Raw genomic sequence first — 24,235 nt, 5'->3', positions numbered from 1 at the left:
GTAAGACTTACCAAAGAAGATGGTTAAAGTTGAGCGTTGCTTTTAAAGTTGGCCAAAATTTTATTAGCAGTTTCTAAGTGTAAGTAGATACCATACCAATTAAATAAAAGATCAAAAATTAATAATAAAACCCACAATGCAATGCATATCTCTACTACTCTATAAGAATGCAATGTAGACCATCCGTGCACCATGGTTCTGCCCTCTCTCCCCACCCCACGCGCAATAGCCACGAGTCCGCGATGCTTGTCGCCCGGTTTCCGTGTCCGTGATGCTCGCCGCCCCACCTTTCCGTTTGGTGTCCACAATTCTCTTCACCCCTGCTGCCCCTCCGGGCGGCAAACATCAATTAATCATGTGAGGGTCTGAGCTTCTCATGACCGTGAGCACGACTGATATACTAGTTTTACACTCTGCAGAGGTTATGCATCTTTACCCACAAGACGTGTTTCCTGATTATCCAGAGTTAGTTAGACCCTTACAAGGTGAATGGCTAGGGATCCACTGCGAGGCCTTTACAAAGTTCCTCTAGAGGAGAGAAGCCACTATGGATTTCGGGCCGAAGGCGATGTAGGAATCTCTCGTCCGGAAAGCTAGAAAAACAGTCCGACCCGAGGATCTCCCTACAGCTGCACAACTCCACCCCGCTTGCCCCTTTCGGGAAAGGATTAACTCACACTAGCTTTCCTGATTATTCAGCGAAGGGCGTCCCATTCCACTCTTGTGGTAGCACTGTTTTTCCGGGTGGTCGCTCCATGTTCCATTTAATATAATGATCTTAACACGAACAATAATTGAACCAACAATATTAATGGAACATGATCATAATAACATTAATCCCAAAACCAGGTAGAGCAATAGTGAGTCTACCCAATAGTTCATTTATTTGCAAGGTGTGGGATAAACAAAACTAGGGAAACCTATTAGGTCCCATCAAATTAACCTGAGCATGTCACAGTGATTATCAGAGAACATTATTAGGTAAATGAAAGCATCTAGGCCCTTGGTTGGTTTTAGTGATTAATGACAACGTAATGCTATATGTGACTAACGTGTGTTTTGCAGAGACAAATGGTAAGTTAGGTCACATTACAGGTAGAAGTACTACAATGGTGATAACAATCCCGGAGATAAGAACTCGAAGCGACGGCTAAAGCGACGAAACATAAAGTGAAGGTCTACATAGTACGAGTGTCAAGGAGTTGCGGACACTCGTGATATAGTTAGGTCTTTTATTTTGTTTTAGCCGTACTATAAAGAGGGGTTGTCGATGAGTAGTTTGACCAAGAGAGTTCTAGTGTAGTGTTGGTGCATATTCACACTCACATATAGTGCTAGGTGACACTCTAGAACATACTCACAAGTTAGAACAAAAACAGAAGAAAATAGAAGTTAGGGTTTCTGGCCTTGGGGCACCGGACTGTCCGGTGCACCCTCTGTCAAGTGGGGCCAGGTTGGCCCGGGGAAGGTTTTCCCCGCACAGAAACCCAAGAGTGCAAGGTTCACGAGTTGAATTATAGTGGCGCACCGGACAGCGCACCGGACCGTCTGGTGTGCCATCTGCCCAACGGCTAGCTGTTAGAACTAGCCGTTGGAGTCGACCGTTGGCGCACCGGTGGCGCACCGTTGGCGCACCAGACTGTCCGGTGCGCCCATGCGCAGAACATTGCTGGTAACGGCTAGTTGGTGGGTGAGGGCTATTTATACCCCTTCCACCCACCATATTCAATGTCTTGCTGCTCACATTTATTTCTGCACATTGGTAGAGCATTGCAAGCACCAAAAGCCTAGTGAGGTGATTAGAGAATCTTAATCCCGCATTTGGACCTCATTAGCGCTAGCGAGAGCCACCTAGAGCACACACCACTTGCATTAGACTTCTCTTGATCAAGCGAAAGTCTATGGCTTGTTACTCTCGGTGATCGGCATTAGGGCTGGAAACGAGCCGAGCCGAGCTCGGCTCGGCCATTTCACGAGCTGAGGAACCAGGCTCGGCTCGGCTCGGCTCGCGAGCCACACCCTGATATTATATAATTGCATTATATAGTGAATTATTAGTATATAAATATGAAATATATAGATATAATTCATTATTATGAGGAATCTAAATTATTAATTGTTATATATCTATCATGAAACGCTAAGAAATAAATTGACAACCTATAAAATTAGCCAATATCCATCAATATTATACATATTAAGTAATTTGACACAGCTCGCGAGCCGGCTCGGCTCGCTCGAGGCTCGCGAGCCGCTCCGAGCCGAGCCGAGCCACTCCGAGCTCGAGCCGGCTCGCGAGCCTCGAGCTTATTTTCTAGCCCTAATCGGCATCACCTAGATGGCTTGGTGGCGTTGGGAGCTCGATGATCACCGTGGAGATCTTGTTGGTGACCCGACTCAAGTTTGTAAGCGGTCGTGAGGGATCCACCACGCTGGAGTGGCAAAGGATCATCTCGTAGTGAGCACTTGGTTCTTGCGAGGACCAAGGGGGAGCGATACCCTTGCGCAGGTGCTCCAACGAGGACTAGTGGAGAGTGCCGACTCTTCGATACCTCGGGAAAAATTGGAGGAGTCTTATAAACCTTGCTTTATATTCTGCACTTAATTCAAGCATTTTACATTGTGTATTTGTTTAGCAAGTATTTGAAGTATTGTCTTAACACTATTGTATTTCTAGTATTATTCTCTTAAGTGCTAGGTGTTGGGTGAAGTTGGGCTCTTGCTTAGGTTTTAATTAGTGTTGATTTTTAGAAAAGCCCAATTCACCCCCTCCTCTTGGGCATCGTGATCCTTTCAATTGGTATCAAAGCCTTGTTGCTCTTAGATTAGCTTAACTGCTAGAGTAACGATGTCCGGTGGGGATGGACCTCCTCCCGTTTTTTATGGTGACGATTTTCCATATTGGAAAAATTGTATGGAAGCATATTTAGAGGCTATAGACATTGGTGTCTACAAAGCCGCCACACAAGGATTCCCCGAACCTAAAGATCCCACAAATCTTGTAGGTGAAGAGTTTAATTATGAGAAATGGAATGCTAAAGCCAAAACACCCTTTTTAGAGGCCTTTGCAAAGATGTGTTTAATAGAGTTAGAAATCATAAAAATGCTCATGATTTGTGGATGGACATATGTGCTCTACATGAAGGAACTAGAAGTGAGCGTGAGGAGAGATATCACATTGCTTTGAGAAATTTAAATTCTTTTGAAATGCTTGCTAATGAAAATGCCAATGCTATGTACTCACGTCTCAATATTCTTGTAGAGAAAGTAAATGGCTTGGGGCTTACACAAATTTCACAACCGGATGTTGTGAGGAAGATTCTCAGTGTCCTCCTAACTGACAAATATGGACACATTGTCACAGTGCTGCATCAAATGGATCTTTCAGTTACCACACCTACACAGATATTGGGAAAGATCAATGTTCATGAGATGTACATGCACATCAATGACAAGGATGAGTCATCTTCCAAGAGAAAGGATTTGGCTCTCAAAGCAAATCAAGAAAGAAAAGGAAAAGCTAAAGTACAAATTGAGGAAGAATCCTCAAGTGATGATGACCTTGATGCTAACATTGCCTTGATGGTGAGGAAGACCACCGAGATGTTAAAGAAGCTCAACAGAGAAGGCATCAAATTTGATTCAAGAAAGAAGAAGTTCTTTTCCAGCAAAAGAAAGCCCATTTCTGAAATGGATTGCTACAACTATGAAGAGCTTGGTTATCTTGCTCATCAATGTAACAAGCCAAAGAAGAACAAGTTCAAGGGCAAGAAAGAAGATGACAACGATGATGAGAAAAAGGAAAAGAGATTCTTCAAGAGGAATGATGGGAAGCACAAGAGGTTCCACAAAAAGAAAAATGGAAAGGCATATATTGTTGGTGACTGGCTCACTAACATTGAGTCATCAAGTGGATCTTCTTCAAGTGAAGAAGAAAATGATGAAAAAGTTACCGCCATCGCTGGGGACTTCTCTTCACCACCACCATCGCCATCATCGACTTCTCACTTATGCCTCATGGCTAGAGGTGAACGAAAGGTACAAAATGATAATGACATTACTGATGATAGTGATAGTGATAGTGATGATGAATTTGCTTCACCTTCTTATGATGAACTAGCTGACTTGCTTAAAGAATACACTCAAATCATTAGGAAGTCAAAAGCTAAATGCGATAGGTTGAAAAATGAAAATGAATCTTTGAATGCCAAATATGACATAGTTATGAAAGCTAGTGATGAAATGAAAGAAGAAAACAAAACTATGTCATCCACTGTAAATGAGCTCACATCCTCCCTAAAAGATGCTAAGGATAAATGTGACAAGTTAAATGAAGCTAATAGGGAGTTGAAAGATAGACTAGTGAAAATCAAGGAAGACTATACTAAGATTAAATTTGATCATGATAATCTTCTTGTTGAAAATGAACTTTTATCTTGCAATACACATGAGGCTATTAACCCTGTTGTTAAGATTGATGTAGCAACCTTATGTGATGATTTGAGTCAAGGAGATCAAACTAGTCTACATGATGAATTGACCGAAAAAGTTGAAGTCTTGACTTTAGACAACCAAAAATTGAAGAGGTACTTGATTGATGCAACTACTAGAGGAAAAGTTTCCATTGAGAACAATGATTTCAACAATGAGTTGGCAGTGGATAATGAAAGACTTAAAAATGAGGTCAAGAAACTTAAGAGTGAAAATGAACATCTTGCAACAAGTGTGCAAAAGAACACCACTAGCACGAGGCGCTCGCGTTGGCATCGCTCATCGATGACGAGAAGAAGCTTGTCGACTGCCAGTTCGACCTCTGGAAGCAGTCCTACGTGGCCCATGCGCCGCTGTGTATGACAAGCTCCGGCGTAGCCGCCGCTTGGACGCGATCCAGAGCGGCTGCACCGCGCTATCCATCGTCAAACATGGGGACCTCATGGTCATCGCCAATGCCGACGACTCTCGGGTTGTTTTGGGCACCGCAACCGACGACGGTGCCATCACGTCGTCCAGCTCATCATCTACCTGAAGCCCAACCTGCCACGTAAGTCGCTACTGACCGGCCATGAATTCTTGTGTGCTGGGATGACGACCATCATTGCTGTTGTGTGAGTGTCCTCGAACAAGATGTATGTAGAGGAGTAGCACATCTGGTGGTGCAATGACCAGGTGTACTACCTCGCTGATGAGCTCGGGGTGCACTTTATTTGGCAGCTCAGCCAAGAGTCATCAGTACTCACCATGTCGCGCGCGTTCGACGACTACTATATCAAGGATTGTGGCGTCATGCCGTCATCTCGCCGCCGGAGGTGAGTAGAGGAGGACCGACAACAATGACCACTCGCCATCGTCGGGGTAGCTTTTGTGCCGGCATGCCTTTAATTCTCTTCGCAAATACACACTTGCATTTTTTGTTTAAGCAAACGTGTATGGTGGTGCGTACGTGCCTGATGACTAACGATGTACGACGGAACTTCTACCGATGTAGCACGTGCTCTCCAATGATGAGACCATGCAAATCATGATATATATCGAAGTCTGCATGATACTGATGGTTGCAATGTAATAGTAAAATAACTAAATTAAAATAACAAAATTTATGTATAACTAAGATCACAAATGGATTATAAAATATTTTCTTATAACAATATAAGACACATTTGTATAAAAGTTATTATGGCATTATATTTTCCCGTTGTAACGCATGATACTCACCTATGTAAAAAACTCAGTCTGGACCGAGACCCCGGATCGCCACGCTCCTTACGCCGCCGCCGTTGCCCACGAGCCGGGATGCTCCGCGGCGCCATCTCCCGCCTCGGTGCTCGCCTCCGCCTCCACGCCGACCCCTCTCCGGCCTCTCCTCGCCTCCGCGTCCTCTCCACCCGCCGCGGTAAACGCTCCTCCCCCACCCTGTCGCCCGCGGACTGCGATGACGAGGGACCCCTGCGCGGCCTCTTCGTGCTATCCCGCGACCCCGAGTGCCCACCGCGGCTGCTGGTGGTGCAGCCGCGCCTCCGCCCCGGAAGCCTCCTCGAGTCCAAGCTCGCCGAGGCACTCAACCTCGCCAACTCCCTCGAGGAGCGCCGCGACGGCTTCTACCACAGCGAGTTCGGCGCCAAGGGCGCGCCGCCGCACCTCGTCGTCCAGAACCCCGCCTCCCGCGGTCGCTCACACGCTGGTATCCAGCTATATGCCTCACCATTTCTAGTGCTTAGCTCGACGGTCCATTGGGAGTGTTTTTGGTTTGCATATGTAGTTGGGTTAGTTTCTGTAATATACTCACATTACAGATGATTGGCTAGAATTACCAAAAAAATATTTGACAGTTGATCATGCCAGATACATATTTTGGGCCTGGAACTGTGGATAATGTCAAGTGCTACCTGAGTGCAACGGAATCAGAGGTGCACTTTCACTGACCTTTTACATGAGTAGGATTGTGGTATTTTATTCGTAGATGATGCATCACCCAATATTGTCTCTTCTTGGTGTTTGCACTTGCTTGAAGTTGCTGTTATAACTCATGCTGTACTGACAATTCCCACAAATATGCTATATTAAGTAATCTTCACTCGTTTTGATCCTAACAGGAAGATGTGGATGCAGTTTTTGTCAATGCGATTCTCTCTGGAATCCAACAGAGAAACTTGGAGGCAAGTACCATTTCTCTCTCCCCCTTTTTTCTCGAACATGCCCATGTTTTCCCTTTGTGTTGCATTTAATTTTGTGACCCAGAATAACATACCGCCTTATTGTTTGCGTTAACACTTCGCTTAGCAGGTTGCCTGGGGAAAGTCGGTTTTGGATCGTGTTGGGCTTATAATTGAAATATTCAATGCTCATGCTGAAACAAAAGAAGCGAAGTTACAGGTGTTTGTTTGTCTAGATATTGAACTATATGTTACTATGTCAAATATTTGTGGGGGTGGGGATATGGGGTATTTGGATCTTCATTGGACATACTGTATTGATAAAATGGCACTAGCATTGATATTTGTTTAAGTATTTTACTTTGTCTGCCACTTTACACAGTCAGAGTTGGCAGCTCTCATGTACATGAAGACTAGGCTTGTCCGTGTACGTGGCCCAGGTGGACGACTAACTTTTGGTCCAAGTGGGGAGGCTGAGGTTGTCAGTGCAAGAGGGTATGATTTTTTCCTGTTGCGTTTAATAACTGCAGATAGTAATTTGTTTGTTTGTATGAAATTTATACCTGTGCATTTTGGGGGGGGGGAGAGATTATGTTCATGCAACTACAGTTGATTTTAGTGTTAAAGATATCAAATTCTTGATAGTTTTGAACATTATGAATTTTAAAACTCGACCTACGGGGTAAGACCGCCCCACAACATTATATTAAGAAGACCTTTTCACGCAGGTCAAGAAAACCCCTGAATCTCTGCCTCACCCATACACAGCGGCACCGTAGCCTATGTGAGAACGACCGTGACCGAGGCCGGGCCTTAGACCTGTACTTTGGCGTGGGACAATAGAGGAGACTTTTTTAACCACAACTTGAAATTCACTTCCACGAGGAGTTGAACCTAGACCACCTAACCAACTTATCTAGTGGCCCTTTCGTGAACGTTATGAATTCTGTTTATAAGTTTTTTTAAACGTAACTGTTTAGAAGGTTTGGAAATGAGGGTTCGGGTTGTAAGGCATCATTAGAGCAGGAGGGAGTAATGGTATCTTCAATTTGCATATGTTTAGTTGGTCTGGCTTCATTATGAACTAGCTCATGAACTTGTGGGCACATGGACACCTAGCTGCACAGATGTCTTTGGAAGAAAAAGTATTTACATTGATATGCATATCATTCTTATTGTGCGTATCATGTAATTACTAGTTAAGTTATGCTATATCCTTGTGGGCTTGTGGCGACATAAGTTATGACAAAATCCAACTCTGCATAGCTCTTGATGTCATGCTTGTTGAGTTTTAACCATAGCCACAAAGTTTCTAGGTCGACGGGGTCGAGGTACAGGGTCATGGAATTTGGTACACTACTTGTGAGAGGTGTTTACACTTAGGGGTCGAAAATGAACCTGTGAACCTAGGTCGGGGTCAACGAACCCAGGTCGAGGGTCGATGCCTTCAAACCCGTTTTATGTGACTATGATTTTAGCTTGTTTTATTTGTTATACTTCAGATTGAGTTGTACCGGATGCACATAGGAAAAAACCCCACTATGTATTGTAAATAAAACAAAAAACTGAGAATACATACATTACCTTCTCTGATCTCTACAATAGTTTAATTAATGTTTTTCCCTGTCTCGGATAGTATCTGTACATGATATTTTTGTATGATTGACAATTTCACATAACTACAAAAATTGTGGCTGTCCCTGGCCCGACCGCCCCTGGTCCAGCCGTCCCTGTCCTGGGTGCCGTTGGCTAGGGCCTGGGCCTAGTGGGCCTCAGCTAGTACCTGAGCCTAGCGGGCCTCGGCTAGGGCCCGAGCCTAGTGGGCCTCGACAATTTATTTTCTTCCCTAGTTAAGTAGTTAGCCTACCCCAACTTGCTTGGGACTAAAAGACTATGCTGATGTTGTTGAGTTAGGAGCTTCCTTTTTTTTTTCTCGAAAACGCGCAGGAGAACTACGCCTTATTATATTAAGAAGAAAAAGAAACTAGGGTTTAAAGGAAGGCCCGATACAAAAGACCCCTTACGGGGGCCAGAAACACACATATAGGAAGGAATCCATATAGGAAAACAGAAAAAAACTCACACACTGCCAGGAAAGTCCCTAGGACTCAGCTAAGGGGGCTGCTAGGTAAGAAATGCCTTTTGTTCCCGCTATTTCCCATCGATGCATCTCCTCTTTTGCCCAACTAAGGATTAGAGTTATATTTGAATTCCAACCATCAAAAACACATTTATTCCGGTGATTCCAAATCGCCCAAGCACCCAAAATGATAAGGGAGTTAAGACCCTTTTTGATAAGCCCGCTTACTGCTCCTGCTGCCTTTTCCCACCAGCCTAGGAAGGAGGAAGCAGCCATCTGTGGTGCGACAGAGTGCAACCCAAACTGTCTCAGCAAAAGATACCAGAATTCTCTTGCAAATACACATGTCACAAGGAGGTGGTCCACAGTTTCAGCGTCTTGGTCACATAGAAGACATTTCTCCGGGTGATCCAGGCCCCTTTTTGCAAGTCTATCCGCTGTCCAGCATCTTTTCTGAGTAACAAGCCAAATGAAAAACCGGCATTTTGGCGGGGCCCATGATTTCCACACCATCTTATAATATGCAAAGGAGCTTGAGCCAAGGAAAAGGCCTTTGTAAGCAGATTTGGCTGAATATTTACCATCTGAGGCTAAGCTGAAAAGGTGTTTATCATCTATGCCAAGCTGCAGCTCAAAATCTGAAAGCAAATCCCAGAGATGAAGATAATCTATGAGTACACCAACTGAGAGAGCTCCCTTAATATCAGAGACCCATTTCCGACTCAAGATGGCATCCTGAACAGTCCTGGTATTGACCAACCGTTTTGGGATTGCATAAAAAAGTCTAGGAACAAAATCTGCAAGTCTTTCTCCATGCAGCCATCTATCTTTCCAGAACTTGGTATTGGCTCCATTTCCCACTTTAGATATCAGAACTGCAGAGAAAAATACACGAGCCTTGCCTGGTACCTGGATGGGGAGATCTGTCCAAGGTCGTTTGGAGTCGGTTTTTTTGTAACCAAAGCCATCGCATGCGGAGAGTCCAGCAGAGCTCAGGAAGACTAGAGATTCCCAAGCCACCCAGCTGCAGGGGACGGCAAACCTTACCCCATGCCACCAGACAATGGCCACCTCTAACACTTTTGCAACCCCTCCAAAGGAAACCTTTTCTTATTTTGTCAATAGCATCTAAAACCCATTTAGGAAGGTTAATTGCCATTGCTGGATAGATAATCATGCTTGTAATGTAAGAACATGTTGCACTTGAACTTTCCTTCCTGCCCTTGTCATTAATTCAGCCTTCCAACTTGGGAGTTGATCTGCAATCCTATCAATTAGGGGCTGGTATTGCTGTCTAGTCAACTTGTGTAGAGATAAAGGGACCCCTAGGTAACGGCATGGAAAGTCTGAAATCTCACATGGCAGAGTGTTCTGAACTGCCAGCAAAGAGTCCTCTGAACCCTGGATAGGATAGACATTAGATTTGTTCACATTATTATGGAGGCCGGAAGCATCTCCAAAGAGTTGTAGGATATCCAGGGTGACATAAATATCAGCTGCAGTTGGGTGAAGGAAAAGAGCCACATCGTCAGCATACATAGAGACCCGGTGACATTTTTTTCTCACTGATAGCTGCTGTAATAAACCCGCCTCCTCAGCCTTAGTGAACAGAGCACCAAGTACGTCCATAACCAAAATGAAAGCATCAGCGAGAGGGGGTCTCCCTGACGTAGCCCTCTTCGATGCTTAATAGGCTCCCCCGGGAAACCATTAAGCAGTACTTGCCCACAAACTATATCCTTCCAGATTTGCCCGAAACCCAGCTGTGTCATTACCTCAATTAGAAAAGGCCAGGAGACCGAATCAAAGGCTTTGGTGATGTCTAATTTGAGAAGGATTCGAGCTTTATTTTGTTGGTGTAGAAGCCTTGAAGTTTGCTGCACCAACATGAAATTATCATGTATGAATCTTCCTTGAACAAAAGCGCTCTGATTTGGTGACACCAACCCATTTAGGACTTTAGCCAACCTATTGGCTAGGACTTTGGTAATCATTTTAGCAAAGCTATGCACAAGACTAATTGGTCGAAAATCCTTTACTTCATTTGCCCCATCCTTTTTTGGGATCATGGCAATGTAGGCTGTGTTAAGACGGCCAAAATTACTGAATTTTCTGCCCCGTATCGCTGAAACCGCAGCCATAACATCAGTCTTAATAACAGGCCAGCAAGCTTTACAGAAAAGACCTGTGAAACCATCCGGCCCAGGGGCCTTATCTGGTGGTAATTCTTTGATGGTTTCCCACACCTCTTGATCAGAAACAAGAGCTTCCAAGACAGATAGGTTGTGTCTGTGCAATCCAACTTTCCTTGACTAGGTGCTCACGATTGATTCCTCCCTGCTTAGCTGTCCCCGATTAGGTGCCGGCAGTTGATTATTTTCTGCGTGATTGTTTCCTTTTATCGCCTGATCTCCCAAATTGTCTCCCTGATCATTGTTTCCATAAATCAGGTGGAGCACGAACTGGTAGAGGCCTATATATATGTACTCCTGCTATTTAGCCCAAAACATGCAATATTTCGTGCTATCACATTTGTCTAGCACTGGGGTGTGCTCGAATGCTTTTAGATTTTTTCCACTTGTGTACTGGTTTAATAACTTGCCAACCCTACATATGACAAATTCAGCATTGTGCAGAAACATGCAATACTTCTTTATAGGAAATAAGAAAGGAGGCACTTACATATTCAACTATAAAGGTTAATAATGTTGTTTTCCAATCTTATAGAACTTTGTCCTGTGGAGAAAAATATAAACGTTAGGAATTGTGAAGTCAACAAATTACCTTTGTTATGTAGAGAATGATTATTATCACTGCATATGCCAAAGCGGCTCAATTCGTAATTAAGAGAATAGGAGAGCATAATTATAGTGTTTTTTTTCCAATTGTTATCTTATCCTCGTGCTCATTAATGAGATAAAAATGATAAATCACAGTTAAAGCAAAAAAATAGTCAAGTTCTGAAAAGGTGTCACATTATCTTGGGATCATTGCAACACAAATAGTGAAAGATCTAAAATAAGCACAAAGAATAACTGTCTTTCCTTCCCTTGCAATCACAGTGCTTTGGATGTGCCAACCCACAAGATGCCCCCCATCCCTAGCTGACACGGTGGTGTCTGTGAGCATACTCACCGTCCACACAGCTGAAGTGCCGCCCTGAAGCGAAATTCAGGGGGGACCACGACAGCCTTTTGGTCTTAGTTATGCAGTCCACTGACCCACGAGCAGCAGTGAGAGGCATCGTCTCATGTTCCGGGTCTGTACTCTGCAATCATGGACTTGAGGGCAACGTTCAGGCTCATTTGATGATTTATTGTGCCATTTCTGTTTGGGAAAATGGCACCAGTAGTTGGGTTCTCCTTGTCAACTGAGAAAAAGTATATTATGTCCGCGATACGATATATATTTTCACACAACATAATAACAGAAACTATAATGTTCAACTGGTTTGAGAGATGCATCAGAAACTACCACAGTTTGTGTCAAGCACATAAAACTTTGGAAATTACCTCACCACACCATTTTGGCACAGACGTGTTGTCATTATGAAGCAAATGGTCCACCAGATAGCGGAGCGGCCCTGTCCTCACCACCACTGGCTACCTATGCTATGCCGGCAGCCACCGTGCAGCAGCTGCTGTGAATGTGCCCCGCCTTCACCCTCAGCCGCTTCGCTTCGTCAAGGTAACTAGCGATGGCAATCCTACCCGTGGGTATGGTACCCGATGGGTGTGGGTATGGCTGAAAAGTTCTACCCGCGGGTACGCGTGTGGGCACAAAATTTCACCCGTGGGTATGGTGATGTTGGAACTGCGGTTACAAAGATAGTACGAGTGGTAGGTTTGGGGTCTATGACCAGGAGGACCCCGGCGCTTGGGTGTTGTTGTCCCAGGATTAGGGCTGCTGGCAGGGAGGGGTGAACAGTACCCATGGATGAACAGTAGACGCGATGAACAACAGACGGGGTAGGGGAAGCACAGACAAGAATACTTGCCTGCTTGGTTTTATTCCTTAGCCAAAAGGGGCTATATATATGGCTGAGATAACAGCCTCAAACTTTATCCAAGACTAACAATCTAATCCTAATAAAGTCTATCCGATCTAACAACCTATGAACCTAAGCAAACTAACAAACGACGGTATGGAAGGCAGGATAAGAGGTCTTGAACATCTGCACCGGTTCCCATGTAGCTTCAGCCTGAGATGCTCCGTTTACAGTGGGGGATCTTCCTCAACAGCCACCCCGTCGTCGTCGGCAGTCACCTCAAGGTAGAAGAGGCGTTGCCGTTGACGGCTCGTCGTAGTTGTAGCATAGACCCTGGTGTCGTCGCTCCGTCATCTCTGTTGGGGTGAGGCGCTTGAACGTCGGTGCTGCCTGGGCGAGGACAACCGCCACTGGCCCGACCGGCATTGCCAGCATAGGGGATGGCGTAGCCGGTAGACGCACAGAGGACGGAGGCGCGTGGTCCGAGCCTTGCTGGCGGCGTTGGTACGACCGGGCGAGGGCCAAGGCCTGCTACAGGTCTAGCCCGCACAACTCGACATCGATGTGGAGGCGGCCTAGTAAGACGGTGGTGAAGAGGTGTGCCTGCTGGTACGGCGTTGGTGGCGGGTCGGCGTGTCAGATGAGGACCAAGAAACAATCCTAATAGTCTTCGACCGTGGAACAGAATTGGAGACGCACAGTCTCACCCAAGAAGTTGTTGCGCAAAAGGGGACCAAAGCGCTGCTGGTAGAGGTCCTTGAAGCGCTGCCATGGGATGGAGCCCTCGTCACGCTCCAGCATGTAGTACCAATGTTGTGCAGTCCCGGTGAGATGGAACGAGGCGAGCCAGACCTTGCCTGTCTCAAGAGTGCGCTGGCCATGGAAAAAAATGCTCGCAGCGGTTCAACCAGCTCAACCAGCCCACGGGATCATCTTTCCCATTGAATGTGGGGAAGGATAATTTATGGAAGTGGGGGTGGTGGTGATGGCGCCCACAACAAGGTGATGGTGTGCAGGAAGAGCATACTCGGGGAAGCTGGGGATCGGGGATGGGGAGTGTGGGAAGGCGATTTGGTGGATGGATACGGGCATGGTTGATGCCGGTGGCACCAAGGCAGAGATCGGCGATGGAAGGGGTGCTGTGGCACGAAGGGAATGATGTTGGTGGTGGTTTTGGTGCGACGGTAGTGGGAAGGGGGGGTATGCCACCATAGCCTGGCATGCCATAGGGGAAAGCAGCAGCACTGGTGGTGGTAGAAGCTGGAGGCGGCGGCGGTGTCCTGCTGGACATGCCGTTGATGGCGGCTGTGTGGGCGGTGAACAACTTTACCATTAGCTGCTGGAATGCCATGAAGTTCGCCTTTGAAATTGGGCCGGTAGCAGCAGCCCTCACATCAATAGTTTTGGCAACGATGGAGGTGGTGGGTGGTGCTGATCTCGGCGGCATGTCGTTGGAACCTGGCATCTCTGGTACCAGATTGTTGGAACTAGGGTTACAGAGATAGTACGAGTGGTAGGTTTGGGGTCTATGACCAGGGCGCCGTCGTCACAGGATTAGGACTGCTGGCAGGGAGGGGCGGTACTGTTCACGCGTGAACAGTACCGTGGATGAACAGTGGCGCGATGATCAGTAGACGGGATGGGGGAAGCACGGTGGTTTATTCCTTAGCCAAAAGGGGCTATATATATGGCTGAGATAGCAGCCTCAAACTCTATCCAAGACTAACAACCTGATCCTAACAAACTCTATCCGATCTAACAACCTAAGCAAACTAACAAACGGCTGTATACCGGTCATAACAGATGAGGGTACAAGATTTTACATGGTACTCCGTATAAAATAAAATACCCATAGCTGTCGTGTACCTGCGCGTATTTACCCTATAGGTGCGGTTATGGCGTGTGGGTAAAAATTTTTACCCGTGGGTATGGGTACGGGTATAGAATTTTATTAGCTAATGTGTCGCAGGTGGGTATATTCTCTACCCGCAACCATACCGGACCCGCTGCCATCGCTAGTAGTGACAAACATTATTGGCTGTTGCATGTGGTGCACAGAGATGGCAAAGGTCAGGCAGCTGCTGCTTGTTGTCTCTGCGATGGTGGCTGCTTGATGCTTGTTGTCTCTGCGAAAACTTGATTCTGTGGCACTGTGTTTGTAAGAAACCATCCCTATGCTTTCACAAAGTGGTAATAACTAATAAGAGAAAATATGTGAGAACTTACTCTTGTAATGATTACAAGCCTCTCCAGCTTTTCAACAGCATCCATCACCTCAAAATTGTATCGCAAGCCAAACTCTTCCTGGGTTAACTCTTCACATTGCAAATCAAGATCCAAGCACATTGGGAACATGAATGTTTTATTTGTTTGTTTTTCTTCATAAGGGCAAGTAAGGAAACAAATATAATTTTCTAATAAAAGAACAAAATATACAATATTGTAGTCCTTCCATTTTTCAGCAAAATACAGAACTTCAGAGGACCTATTGGCCAGAATACAAAACCAGAAGTATGGAAGTGAATTGTTAGCTCAGCGAGAATTACATACTCCGTGTGCGTAGTAGTTTATAGCAAACTATGTCGAATATCAATGTACAATGCCCTGTCTAGCTAAGGAAGAAGTCACAATTTAGAGTACATGTGCTATCTAGCATTGAAAATCTCCATTTTGAAACTGCCTGTGATATAATCTAAGCTTGGACTCACATCTCTGAAATTAGCAAGCTATAATGTAGATCCTGAACTTGAAGGCTCTTCTCAAGAAAGCTACTGAATAAATCTATTCAAGAAGGCTACTGGAGAAATGACCTAATTGAACCCAAACATATCCCAATTTCTCTTGGAGCAGTTCTCTAAAAAGTGATCCTACCTATCAACAACCATCAGGGCAAAAGCAAATATTAATTGGCTAGGTACGTGTTGACATACCAGACTACCAGTACACCTCGCTTACACGGAGAAGACAACACACATCCTGCGGTCTTGCCTTGCTGCTGTGCTGGAGAGCAGAGCAAATCTACTCAGACCTGCGCTACTATGCACGATGGGGGAAAAGGGCCGGTGTCTCGGCCACATACGTCGCATCTACCCGTCAGATAGCCACACCAAATGTCACGGTGGAAGTAACCAGGTTCCCGGATCGATGGGATCGAGGAACGGGAATATGGTACGCTGTAAGCTACTAAAACTAGGTTTTAATACTACAGGAACGGGATTGTTCCCACGTTCCCGGAACGAGGAACGTGGCCATGTTCCACGTTCCCGGTTTCTGGAATAGGAGACACATCGATGGGCAAATCTATGGCAGGAGAGGCTGGATCCAGACAAAGCTGGACCACACAGCGGCACCGGCATCAGATCTGGTGGTGCAGGAGGCAGTGAGCCATCGTGGCCACCTTGCCATATATCCGCATGTCGAAACTAAAATAAGTTTTTCTGCAGAAGCGAAAAGAATCTCGAATTTTATCTGCTTCGCACTAAAATAAGTTTTACATCAAGGTTCTACACGAAAAATATCTCAACATGTTCACTGCTTCGGTAGGACGATCTGTACTGCATGTTCATTTCCAAAATATAGAAGGGTCTTTATGCAAAAATGTCGACCCCACGTGTCAACGCACAGAGGTATTGCTGCAGCACAGATCCTTTTGGTGCCCAGAAAACACCTCAGGTTTTAAGGAACCTGATTTTGGTTATAGTCAGGGGGATCCACATAGTATCTTTGTACTACTGATGTATTATTTTTACTAGTTAGGTACCGGTACATTGCTACGGTTATTTATAATATATCTTTTATATAACACAAGCAGATGTGAATTGTAGTGGTAAGCTCCAAATGCTTGGAGCGAAGCAACCAGGGTTCGAATCCTGGATGCAGTTTTTTTCTCGCTGGGCCGGCCACGCGCGTGGGAGGGGCTCGCGCACGCTTCATTGTGCGCTGGGGCCAGCTGCTCGCTGAGCGCTCGCGTGTGCGGGAGGAGGATACACGAAGGAAGCAACTCCTGCTTTATATTAGTAGAGATTACTGTTATTCTTCTATTCTATTCCACTTTCCTGAATTGATCTAATACTAGGTTGATCGAATCATTTGAAGTGATGATTCATTCGTTTTTTGACCCATTGATTATTGTTGGATCATCGGATGCAATGCTCATCTTGCTATTTTACTGTTCAGGAGAGGTAGTGGGGGGAGGGGATTCATGAGTGGTGCTGGTGAAACAGAGCTTCAACTACAACGGAGGAGGTGCTTGACAATTGATAGATTTTAAAAGTTATCAAAGTTGCATCTCACAGCAACTTCTCATTTTACTTTACCCACAACTCTTCCAGAATCCAAGAACGCCGTGTGAGCTTGTTAGCTCAAATTGAAGATGTACGCCGCACTAGAGCGATACAACGTTCAAGTCGGAAAAGACATGGTGGCTCGTTTGGTCAAGAGCTTGTAACTGTTGCAGTCGTCGGATATACAAATGCTGTATGGAGATCCACTAAAATAGTTTTTTAGCTTATGTTTCTTTGGCAACTATTAACTATATTCCTTCAGATCACACTGCAAAATGTACTTGAGCTTTCTACAAATTAAATATTGTACTTAATTGAGTTCTATGATGGTCTTTTTCATAGGGGAAATCTACGCTTGTGAGTGCACTTTCTGAAGCTGATTTATACAGTGATGACAGGTATGCTAAATTTAGCTTCTACAGTTCTACCTGTATTCACTTGCAGCAGCTATGACCAGAGAAATCATGCTCCTATTTTGTTTCAGGCTGTTTGCAACAGTAGATCCCCGGTTACGAAGTGTGATTCTTCCATCAGGGTACTGTAGAAAATATGAGATATCATATATTGGTAAAGCTGATTAGCTTTTGCACTGGTTTAGCCCATGACCTTGCATTTGTGTATTCAGGAGAAAAGCACTTCTTAGTGATACCGTTGGCTTCATCTCAGATTTACCAGTACAGGTAAGTTTTCTTGCGCGTGAATATTGGTGATCCATTTTGAAAATTAACTTTTTTCAAGTGTAGTTTTGATTCAATTGTAATCTATAGGATAAATGTATTCTATGCATGTATACAGCCAACCTGATTAGCTCAGGTGCTGTTTGGTTCATGAAATGTAACGCAAATGGTAATGGTAATGGTTTACACTCGATTACTGGCGGTAACAAGTTTGAATAGGTTGGTATCAATTTTTAGTGTGATATCTGATTACGGTTGGACTAAAACAAACATGATTTAACGTTATCAGTTACCCATTACGTTACAGATATGTGAACCAAACAACACCTCAATTCATTTGCAATTTTTTTATAATAATACAAAGACTAATAAGTGGAAGGCAGGCCTGGTTCAGTGTTGACAGCTGTATCACTGAGTCGTCAGGTCAGGTCGCTTGTTCGAAGCTGTCTCTCCGCATTTGTAGAGGGAAGGCTTGCCTCACTTCATCCCTTCCCCAAACCCCACTAGAGTAGTTAGCAACAGTGTTATTCGGACATCTGTGTCCTAATTTTCTTTTTTGGTGAGTCTGACAGCTTACACAAGTGTCAGATTCCAAGAGATATTTGGCATGTCCCCATAAGGTTTGCCGAATTGGACACCCACACCTGAGTTGAACACTTCAATCCGAAGTCCTAACCGGGGTCCATGTAAGATTTGGAGGTAGCAAATGGTCCATTAGGTTGCTTCATCAGCCATTTCTAAAACTAATATTCACCTTATTATTAGTTTTAAAACATCCATGATTTTAATATATGGGTGAATCCAATTTCAATAATAAAAGTCTGGTCTTTTAAGGAATATTTAGTTTTCTTTCACATGGCTATCAAGGCATTGCATAGGTGCTGCTTTGGCATTGATGGTAGCGGCCATTTTATGGCTGCATTGCATGGAGAAGGAGGTGGAGTTAAGTATGTAGAGTTCCTCGCAGATAAAGCTTGGCACACCTCCTAAGAACCTGAAAACAATGCAGCTCCTGCTGTTGGGATGCATGACAGAGGAGAGACAGGGCTCAGGAGGGGGGAGTGAAGAGATGGCAAAAGAGGGGGGTGAGCCCTAATGCTCTCTGTTCATGGCTCATGTAGAACCAAGTGAGCCATAACTGAATTGTGCGGGAACCCTTCAATTCCTCTTCTCCTCTGCTCTTCTTCTGGCAGCCTCATTCTCTTCCATTTCTCTACTGCTACCATCTCATCCAATCAAACTCTGTTAGTGAAGCATCTGCACAAATTCTATAACAGGCAGAATACACCTTGGGTCCAATTGATATGGAATACTCACTACAGGGGGGACATATATCTCAAACTTCGAATGAAAGAGGATCCTTTTGGTGGAGGGATATCAGCAGAATGACCGAGGGATACAGAGGGATTGCCATGCCAAAGGCAGGAGATGGGAGGACCTTCCTACTTTGGATGGATGTTTGGAATAATGTGCATCTGACAACATAATTTCCCAGGCTCTTCTCATCTGCAAGAAATGCAAACTGCACACTTCAGCAATATCTGACAAACACAGATGTACATGAGAACTTTCATACCCCACTCTCGGTGGAAGCTCTTGAGAAATATAGCTTGTTTCAGAACAAAATAAATGGCCTAGTGAATGGAATACAAGAGGACATATGACTGCCAGGGGGGAGGAAATGGCAATTTTCAGACTGGGAAGGTTTACAGGCTGCATTTTCAAAGCATCCAACCTCCACCCTTAAAATGGACCTGGAAGTCCAAGATTTGCAAAAAGATCAAAATCTTTGTCTGGTTAATGTTCAGGGATAGGTTAAACTCCAGAAATCTGCTTAGAACGAGAAGATATCGAGTGGAGAATGGGGATTATTGCTCTGTGATGTGCCAACTGCCAACTGAGGGCATGTTTGGTTGCCTTGGATTAGTTCCCACCCAGGGTAAACGTGCAGCCATTTGCCATGAGTATCTGATTTCCATCTCCGTGCAGAGTAAACATGCAGTCAACTTTACAGCGGAAAGCAGACCAGCCTCTTCCATGCATGCAGTGTATATTTGAGGCGGGATTAGTTCCATGACCTTAGAGAAGTGGATCGATTCCAGAGAGTGGTGAGGAGGTTTCACAAAGACCAAAGATTGATCTACCTGACATGCCGAGAGTAGGCCTGAGTGAAAGAAACCTAACTGCTTAATATATTGCATAGAGAAGGGGTTACATATATATAGAGACTTAACCCTAACCCTAATGGGCCGGTAGCCCAACAGTGGTGCCGGCCCACACACAGTCTAACATCCCCTCGCAGACGTAACAGGGGCACCACACACGATGAGACTGGAGTAGAAGCCGAAGGTAGGAGCCGACGGGTTCAAATCCCCCCGCAGTCGCAGCGTCGTGAGGGTGCGAAAATGTTGCGGCTAGAGTACAGACCAGTGTGGACTTCGAGAAGACGATAGCCCTTTGATGCCGAGGTATCCGAAGTCGTGGTGGCCGTGGTCGGGAGACACGCAACAGTAACCTGTTCTTCGGGAGGGGTTGACGTTCAAGCGTCAACGGTCGGCGAGGCGACACAAAAGGACAGCAGCATCCTCAGGGCCTTCTTGCTTCGTTCCGCGACAGGTCATCGAGGAGCCTCGCCAGGGAGGCCGGCGGCAGCACACGCGTCTGCGTCGGCGCCCGCGACAGAAAAGAAGGGGTACCGGTGGATCCGGTCGGGAAAGCCACGTCAGCGAGGAATCCAGCCATGAAGACGACGATCCGGCCAAAGGGAGGACGAATCTAGCCGGGAAGGTCGCGGCAACGGTGGATCCGGCCGGGAAAGCCGCGGCAGCGACGAATCCAACGAAGGCGACGAAGGGGGGGGGGGAGGAGGGCGACGGGATGGTTCTAGCCGGGTAGGGGCCTGCGCCGGGCCTAGCAGGGCGGTTGGATGCCGGCAACGGGAGAAGCTTGAAGGAGCCACACAGGGCGCTGCTGGGCGTCAGTGGGCAGAGAGGAGTTGGCCGACACTAGGGGTTGAGGAAGGCGGCCAACGGCCATCACACACACAGTCTAACACTGAGTGAACTCGTATCTTAGGGTGGAACGAGATTGAATCCAGATTGAAACTGGTCTGTAACCGAACAAGGCCTGAGGTGTGACGAAACAACTTATCATCTTTTCTTTGAGTGTCAATGCATCAATAACTGCTGGAGCTACGTGGGAATTCAAGGAATCACACTATGGATATTTTTTTTCATACGTTGGTAAAGGTCAGAGATATGTTTGGGCATCCTTTCATCATGGAATTTTTTTCTGTGGCAGCATGGGAGATATGGAAGGAAAGACATGGAAAAATCTTCAGAGTTGTCCCCTCTTTCAGTCTTGGAAGGAGAGCTTCGCTTGTACTCTAAAGCTTAACTTGCTCAGAACTAATCCTGAGACTTCTGCCGCTGTAAATACCTGGCTATCTGGCCTGTAGTTGACCTGTAGCTGTTTTTGTTTTGTACAGTTTTGCCCTTGGGTTATTTTCCTTTGCAATAAAATCCTGCTGTAGGGGTATCCCCTACAGTTTTCCCGGTAAAAAAACATTGCTGTTGGTGCCTCCTCACCACTTTCTTTTTCTCATCCACCCTGCCACTTCCCACTTTCTGTCTTGCCTTTTTCCTCTCAGAGTATGGGATATTGATTCATTGTGTTGACTCCTTGCCTCAAGCCCTCAACAAGTCAACCCTCAATAATTTAATTTGTACTGATTTGGCAACCTTGACCTTTCTTCTGCATTGTTTGACACTTTCTATGTCAGGTTATTGTTAACCTCTTTATTTTGTTTTTTCCCCAGCTTGTGGAAGCATTTCATGCGACCCTAGAAGAAGTTGTTGAAGCAGACATGTTAGTGGTAGGTTTTCTTTTCTTCTTGAAGTCTGGAGTTGAGCATGACTTATGATGTACTTTTGATTTCCTTATTTAGCAACAAAGTTTTCTTCAGCCATCTGTGTTTTAGTTATCAGATGATGTTCTAGTTCTAAGATATGAATTGTTTAGAGAACAAGAGAAAAGGACTGAGGTCTCGTTTTATCTTATACGCATTAGTGCAGCATGTGTTGGATTCAAGTGCATCTAATCTTGAAGAGCATCGATCTACTGTATTGCAAGTACTGCAGCAGATAGGGGTTTCTCAGGAGAAGATCAACAATATGATTGAAGTTTGGAACAAGGTACCTACTGAGTCTTGAGTTTTTCTTTCTCGGCATTTGACAATAGATTGTTGGTTTGCATTATATATATTTTTTCTATTGGGGCATTCCAGATTGATCTTGTGGACGAGAATGTTAAATCTGATGGGATTGACGATGAAGTCTTCCTGACCGAAGGTGAACAGGAGGATGACATATTCTCTGAAGATGATGCTCCATCAGAACAAACATCTTTTGATTCTGTAGATGTAGATGACGGAGCAGATTCAGAATATTTATCAGAAGAAAATTCTGAAGATAGCAATGAACTGCCATCTAAAAAGTCATTTGCTGAGCCAACTGAGATGGGAGCAATGAAAGAGTTGTCATCAAAAGAATGTTTTGGAGAACTTCGTGTCCTAGATACAAATGGACACACTTTCCCACAACCAGCTTCCACTTGTCATGTAAAAACTTCTGCTGTGACGGGGACAGGATTGCAAGAGTTGTTAGCATTGATAGAGAGGAAACTGACTGAACAACAAACTGTCGTGCAAAGAAGCTATGGACCTTTCGACAGAAAATGGAGACCTACCTCTATGGATTGTGAAAAGGCTGCAGAGCCGTAGGTATGGGATTCCTCCTTCCCCTCTTCTATATGGGATTCATCCTTCCCCTCTTCTATATGCTGCTGAGATCAGTAGCAGTAACCAGTTTCTGAGTTTGCATCCCTAGAGATGGAAACCACACAATGTGTTTGAATATGCGCTTGTGCATGATGTATGATGTATCATTCAAAGAGTATCTTGATATTCTTTCTGCAGAACATGAAGAAACTGTAGGAAGGGACCGTATGAGTTTTGATCAATGTCAGTCACTTTAACAGACATTTTGTACTCATGCTTCATGTTGCTAGATAGCATCTTATCTTTATCTTATATTCTGATGAGTATGTTGGTTGCTGTAGATGTATTTATGTTGCTCCTTTTGTATGGCCTTATTTTGTTCATTCCCTCTAATCGATTTTCTGTACCTTTATTTTGGTCGCATGGTGGGGCTAATGATGTCTCCAACAAGAACCAGTAAAGGGTCTCAACTTATATTTCAAGAAGATTTGTTTCTCTATAGTTTCCAACGATTTTCTCTAACACTCTTTTCTTCTCTATTTATTTTTATACTTTAGATAATATTAATCAAAAATAAAGATATTTGAGAGTATGATATATATATATATATATATATATATATATATATATATATATATATATATATATATATATATATATATATATATATATATATATATATATATATACACGACGGCACTAAAATGCACCTGGGTGCATTCTCTATATTGAATGCACCCACCTGCAATAACACCTCGAGCACGCCTCGGCCTCCTGTATGCGCGCCTTCCTGCCTCCCGTCGCCGCGCGTCTCCCTGTTCCCGCGCCACCCTCTCCCCCACCGCCGCCGAGTGCCACCCTCTCCCCCACCGCCGCCGAGCGCCACCCTCTTTCCCACCGCCGCCGAGCGCCTCCCTGTCCCTGCGCCGCCGCGCGCCTCTTTGTCAGCGCGCCTCCATGTCCCTCGCATTAGGTGTGATTGCAACTGCTGTATAATTCTACCCAAATATCTGTTAAAAATGTAAACAAAATGATTACAACTGCTGGTCTGTTGTAATTGCAACTGCTGGTGTGGTGTGGATGCAAGTACTGAATAACTCTGGAAATTTTGTTAAAAAAATATGATTGCAACTGCTGGTCTGGTGTAATTGCAACTGCTGGTCTGGTGTGATTGCAACTTCTATATAACTATGTCCAAAAATTTGTTAAACAAACAATGATTGCAACTGCTGTCTGGTGTAATTGCAACTGTTGGTCTGGTGTGATTGCAACTTCTTTATAACTATGTTCAAAAATTTGTTAAACAAACAATGATTGCAACTGTTGTCTGGTGTAATTGCAACTGCTGGTCTGGTGTGATTGCAACTTCTATATAACTATGTCCAAAAATCTGTTAAACAAACAATGATTGCAACTGTTGTCTGGTGTGATTGCAACTGCTTTCTAGTGTAATTGCAACTGCTGGTCTGGTGTGATTCCAACTTCTATATAACTATGTTCAAAAATCTGTTAAACAAAACAATGATTGCAACTACTGTCTGGTGTAATTGCAACTGCTGGTCTGATGTGATTGCAACTTATGTGAAGAGGTTGAGTCGTTCGTGGAGAAAGAGGGGCGTGGGCGCGAAAGTGAAAAGGTTTTGTCGGGAGCCGGCGGGAGCGACGAAGACGTGCGGGAGGGACGAAGACGGACGAAGACGACCTGGGTGGGACGGTTGGCTCGGACCTGGCGCGTAGGTTCGGCCTGGGTGCATTCTCTATATTGAATGCACCCAGGTGT

At 44.9% G+C, this 24,235-nt stretch overlaps 2 protein-coding genes across 5 annotated transcripts; one reads left to right on the top strand and one right to left on the bottom strand.

The window, feature by feature from the left end:
* The first annotated feature begins 5,712 nt into the window (after positions 1–5,712).
* On the top strand, positions 5,713–22,848 carry LOC100279198 (uncharacterized). Of its 4 annotated transcripts, XM_020549813.2 has the most exons (14): positions 5,716–6,178; positions 6,340–6,404; positions 6,591–6,653; positions 6,781–6,870; positions 7,033–7,145; positions 16,895–16,963; positions 17,050–17,194; positions 17,344–17,399; positions 17,486–17,536; positions 17,627–17,681; positions 21,496–21,552; positions 21,752–21,871; positions 21,964–22,458; positions 22,654–22,848. In XM_020549813.2, exons 1-13 carry the CDS (start codon positions 5,791–5,793, stop codon positions 22,456–22,458), a joined length of 1,767 nt encoding a protein of 588 aa, XP_020405402.1. In that variant the 5' UTR covers positions 5,716–5,790; the 3' UTR covers positions 22,654–22,848.
* LOC111590570 (period circadian protein homolog 1) lies at positions 7,154–16,241 on the bottom strand. The gene has a single exon (XM_023301362.2). It carries the CDS (start codon positions 14,181–14,183, stop codon positions 13,581–13,583), a length of 603 nt encoding a protein of 200 aa, XP_023157130.1. The 5' UTR covers positions 14,184–16,241; the 3' UTR covers positions 7,154–13,580.
* Positions 22,849–24,235: the final 1,387 nt, after the last annotated feature.

The sequence above is a fragment of the Zea mays genome, chromosome 1, assembly GCF_902167145.1.
Source record: "Zea mays cultivar B73 chromosome 1, Zm-B73-REFERENCE-NAM-5.0, whole genome shotgun sequence".
In the NCBI taxonomy this organism is placed as follows: Eukaryota; Viridiplantae; Streptophyta; class Magnoliopsida; order Poales; family Poaceae; genus Zea; species Zea mays.
The sequence above is the reverse complement of the archived record's forward strand: the minus strand, read 5'-3'. Positions and strand labels throughout refer to the sequence as shown.

Bases quoted from the DNA above. Each gene is read 5' to 3' on its own strand.
- LOC100279198 (XM_020549813.2), top strand. From the start codon at position 5,791: ATGCTCCGCGGCGCCATCTCCCGCCTCGGTGCTCGCCTCCGCCTCCAC. The intron at 16,964-17,049 runs GTGCTTGACAAT...CAACTCTTCCAG, and splicing joins CTTCAACTACAACGGAGGAG to AATCCAAGAACGCCGTGTGA. The intron at 21,872-21,963 runs GTACCTACTGAG...GGGGCATTCCAG, and splicing joins TGATTGAAGTTTGGAACAAG to ATTGATCTTGTGGACGAGAA.
- LOC111590570 (XM_023301362.2), bottom strand. From the start codon at position 14,183: ATGCCAGGTTCCAACGACATGCCGCCGAGATCAGCACCACCCACCACC.